General features: G+C 43.4%; 1 protein-coding gene across 1 annotated transcript; it reads right to left on the minus strand.

Moving 5' to 3' along the window:
- Positions 1-466: 466 nt before the first annotated feature.
- LOC138371304 (collagen alpha-1(III) chain-like) lies at positions 467-1,858 on the minus strand. Its single transcript, XM_069336089.1, has 2 exons — positions 1,088-1,858; positions 467-874 (listed from the first exon to the last, which is right to left on the minus strand). Exons 1-2 carry the CDS (start codon positions 1,844-1,846, stop codon positions 467-469), a joined length of 1,167 nt encoding a protein of 388 aa, XP_069192190.1. The 5' UTR covers positions 1,847-1,858.
- Between the last annotated feature and the right edge of the window lie 3,066 nt (positions 1,859-4,924).

The following is a 4,924-nucleotide window of genomic DNA, read 5'->3' on the forward strand; positions in this document are numbered from 1 at the left end:
CCAACTGATAACCTTCCGTCATGTACGATGTACAGCCTACTGGGAAGAATTTATACCCAAATGTCCTGAGGAAATTAAGTTTTAAGAGGCACATAGGAAACTAGTCTGGAAATAGGGTTGTGGAAGAGTGGAATGCCGGCAGCATTATTGAGAAAAATAGTTGAACAGGATATAAGAATGGTATGCTTATAACACACGAGCCTTCAGACCTGAGATGTGCTTCTAACATTCAGAATAAATTAAACAAGCAGAAGTTCCTTTAATATTTATTTATTTTTCAATATTCACTGAACAAGTGTTGTTGATATTTATGATTAACTTATTAGCTACAACACATATTATAATAGATTGAAATAAATTAAAGTGAGCATGAGTAGATGATAGATGTTTGTGATCTCTGGTCGTGTGACATCTTGAAGTGTCTCTAGGCCCTCGGCCACCTATTTACGCTCTACATATATATGATTTATGGTCTTGTCTGTGGACGTCCAGACATCTGTGGATGTCCAGCCATTTGTGGATGTCCAGCCATTTGTGGAGGTCCAGACATCTGTGGATGTCCAGACATCTGTGGATGTCCAGACATCTGTGGATGTCCAGACATTTGTGGAGGTCCAGACATCTGTGGATGTCCAGACATCTGTGGAGGTCCAGACATCTGTGGATGTCCAGACATCTGTGGATGTCCAGCCATCTGTGGGTGTCCAGACATGTGTGAATGTCCAGACATGTGTGAATGTCCAGCCATCTGTGGATGTCCAGCCATCTGTGGATATCCAGCCATCTGTGGATGTCCAGCCATCTGTGGATGTCCAGACATCTGTGGATGTCCAGACATCTGTGGATGTCCAGACATCTGTGGATGTCCAGCCATCTGTGGATGTCCAGACGTCTGTGGATGTCCAGCCATCTGTGGATGTCCAGACGTCTGTGGATGTCCAGCCATCTGTGGATGTCCAGACGTCTGTGGATGTCCAGACATCTGTGGATGTCCAGCCATCTGTGGATGTCCAGCCATCTGTGGATGTCCAGCCATCTGTGGATGTCCAGCCATCTGTGGAGGTCCAGCCATCTGTGGAGGTCCAGCCATCTGTGGATGTCCAGACATCTGCGGATGTCCAGACATCTGTGAATGTCCAGACATCTGTGGATGTCCAGAAATATGTGGATGTCCAGAAATATGTGGATGTCCAGACATCTGTGGATGTCCAGACATCTGTGGATGTCCAGACATCTGTGGATGTCCAGCCATCTGTGGATGTCCAGCCATCTGTGGATGTCCAGACATCTGTGGAGGTCCCATTGATCCCATGGGACCGCCCATTGGAGGCTGCATCCCTGGCATCATACCTGGTGGCATGCTTAAGCCACCCATCATTGGTGGCCCCATCATGGGTCCTCTTGGACCCATTGGGAGCATACCCATGTTGCCTGGTATGTTTGCACCAGCCATGCCTGGAGGGCCCATGTTCCCCATTCCTGGCCTTATTGGGGGACCTCCAGGACCACTCATGTTCTGAGGCCCTGAACCGAATGTACCTTCTTGCCCAACAGGACCTCCTGGACCCTGAGGCCCTGAACCGAATGTACCTTCTTGCCCATCAGGACCTCCTGGTCCTCCTTGCATGCTGCTCGGTGGAGGAATGGCTGCTCCCTTTGGAATCTTCCTGGCTTTAAATACAGCAGTTGTTGCATCAATCAGAGACTGAGCTTGATCCTCCATCCACTTCTGGTAGTACATTTTGACATTTTCCTTGTGTTTTCGCCCCTCGCAGTGAGTCTTCCGCACCGAGGGAGAGTCATGTGTGAGGTAGGTGTCGCAGTAATCACAGTAGTATTTTGCCATGATTGAGCGTCGTCAGGTTAGGTTTGGGTCCAATGACCTACTTGGAATAAAAGATTTCAAGTTATGGTGAGCCCGTAGTGGACTTAGCTATCACAGGTGTGGGGCGGTAACTGACCAACCCTGATTGATTGATGATGATTGATAAAGATTAAGCCACGTAAGAGGTGGCACGGGCATGAATAGCCCGTAAGTGGTACAATTTTTTTTTTCTCAGTATTCTGAGGTTGCATTTAACCATCAAGCTGTTATCGCGGGGGAGGATACTGCTTCACAGTCTTTATTAGGGTGTCCAGCTGCTGGACACCTTTGTTGACCAGGAGAGTGGCTGTGTTGATGGCTTCAGGGTGGCCACTGCATGATTCAGGAACTCTTAAAGCTCTTCTAAGGTCATTGGTTGCTTTACATTCCAGAAGATAGTGAAGTAATGGCTTTTCTGTGACAGTTTGGCAGAAGATGCACTCTCTCTGTCGGGGTTCACCAATCTCCCAGTTGCATCTGTAACCTAGACGTAGTCTATATAACCTAACTGCTATTTCCCTGTGGATTCCTTTTGGGATATTTAACCTTTCTAATTTGGTTGCCTGAAGATACCATGTTGCAGATGGCGAACCTTCAGCTATTCTCTGGTGCAGGTAGGCTTTGTTGAGATGTGAGAGTTTTTTGGTGATGATGTTTTTTATGTTCTCTAGGCTGGGTTGAATTGTTTTATGTGTCACTGGATGACGAGTTGCCAATTTAGCAATTTCATCAGCTTTTTCATTTAATGGGATTCCAATATGGGATGGGATCCAGTTTAAAGTTATGTTGAGTCCTTTGCCTTTAGCGACTGCTCCAAGATACAAAATGGTGGTAATTATTTCCACATTATCTTTCCACTGTTTTTGTCCTAGTATTTGAAGTGCAGCTTTTGAGTCTGTGTGTATGATTGCATTTTGAGTGTTTTGTGCAATCACATATGCGAATGCCTGTTGTATGGCAAACAGCTCAGTTTGTGTTGATGATACTAGTCCTCCCAGTCTCCAATATGCCTGTACGCTGGTCGTGCAAAGAGCAGCGCCAGCACTCTCATTTTCTGTGTCCACCGATCCGTCTGTGAAGATGTGGGTGGCTACTGCTACTGCTATGCTATACATTTGCTCTTCTATTATGCGCCTTAGGATTGTCGGATCATAGGCAGCCTTTTTCATTGGGAGGCTTTCTATTACTATTTTGAAAGTAGGCTCTTCCCACGGCGCGGAAGGAGTGTAATTTGGGTGTGGATGATCACCCTCTCTATCAAGAATCATGTTTTTTAAATGTAGTCTGTTTAGGACTTTTCTTGCTCTTGCAACCCAAGAGTTTCCATTGTTTTGACCTAGTCCAACCACCAAGGCCTGCCGTACTGGGATTGGATCAGAAGAAATAATTATCTTACTGATAATTGTAGCTGTCCTTTGTGATATTCTTTCTTGTAGAGAGGGCAAACCCGTCTCCAGTCTAAGAGTTTCAAGCCTGGTCCACATGGGGGCTCCCAGTGCAGCTCTCATAGCATTGTTTTGGGCAACTTCAAGTTTTTTCCACTGTTGGTGTGATAGATTTGTGCGGCATAATCGATCACTGATCTGACTGCCTGTACATAGTATGTGCGAAGGACTTGCAGATTGGCTCCTCCAGAAAGGGAGGTTAGCGACCTGAGGATTGCCGTCCGGGCCGCAGTTCGCTCTCTCAAGTAAGTGACCTCAGCATTGAAATTCATGTGTGTGTTCAGGATGATTCCTAGATACTGATAAGTGTCGACCCATTCTATTGGTTGACCCTATACTGTGAGTTGGATGTTGGGCTTCGCTATTTTTATGGGCATGGCCTTTTAACCAACCCGCGGCTCCTTAGGGTTATATAGCTGCTGCCTCAGGCGCCAGAAGTTGCTGGATGCTGGAACTTGTCTCTCCGTTTTGTTAATAAATTATTTTATGTTTTACATTCCGATAAAAGCATTAAAGTTTAAAAATGCATCATATTATTAAATATATCATATTCACCTTCATTGTATTATCACCTGACCTAATGCGGGTATAAAATCAACTAATATTATTAAATGTGAATGTTTAGGCTATTTATGAATAAAAAGAGGGGGTGGAAATACCCTAAGCTACTCTATCATTTTGAGATGTATCTTATTATTTATTTATTATTTATTTATTTATGCATATACAAGAATGTACATAAGGAATGTGAGGATACAAATATGGTAATTACAGTCTTGTAAAGCCACTAGCACGCGCAGCGTTTCGGGCAGGTCCTGAATCTAAGAAAATTTTAAGGAGGTAAATACTACCTCAATAAACTACCACAATAAAATAAATAATAAACTACTCAATAAAAATACCACAAGATCGTCTTCATCTTGACAAACATAAATTAATAAATGAGTCGTAACATGGTTTTACAAATGGCCGTTCGTGTTTAACAAATTTGCTATCTTTTTATTCCAGCATAGTTGAGGCAGTTGATAATGGTATGGTTTGCGATGTTGTGTACCTTGACTTTAGCAAAGATTTTGATACAGTGCCACATGAAAGACTAATTTAAAAAAATAGAAGCTCATGGTATTGGGGGTGCTATATTAAGTTGGATTAAGGCATGGCTATACCAAAAGAAACAGAGTTAGTATAAATGGAGTTAAGTCAGAGTGAGATAATGTTGTTAGTGGAGTGCCTTAAGGCTCTGTCCTGGGACCTCTGTTGTTTATAATATATATAAATGATTTAGATTCAGGTTTGAGTAGCAACATCTGTAAATTTGCAGATGATACAAAAATCGGTAGGGAAATTAACACGGAAGAAGACTCACTATCACTTCAAGTTGATCAAAATAGGGTTTTGAAATGGTCAAAAGATTGGCAGATGCAGTTTAATGCTGATAAATGTAAAGTTCTGAGGCTAGGTAATGATGATAGAGTTACATAAGAACATAAGAACAAAGGCAATTGCAGAAGGCCTGTTGGCCCATACGAGGCAGCTCCTATTTATAACCACCCAATCCCACTCATATACATGTCCAACCCATGCTTGAAACAATCGAGGGACCCCACCTCCACAA

The sequence above is a fragment of the Procambarus clarkii genome, chromosome 35, assembly GCF_040958095.1.
Source record: "Procambarus clarkii isolate CNS0578487 chromosome 35, FALCON_Pclarkii_2.0, whole genome shotgun sequence".
Classification (NCBI taxonomy): Eukaryota; Metazoa; Arthropoda; class Malacostraca; order Decapoda; family Cambaridae; genus Procambarus; species Procambarus clarkii.

Excerpts from the sequence above, each read along its gene's own strand:
- LOC138371304 (XM_069336089.1), bottom strand. The coding sequence starts at position 1,846 with ATGGCAAAATACTACTGTGATTACTGCGACACCTACCTCACACATGAC. Across the intron at positions 875-1,087 it reads TGTCTGGACATCCACAGATG|ATGGCTGGACATCCACAGAT; the intron begins GCTGGACCTCCA and ends GGACATCCACAG.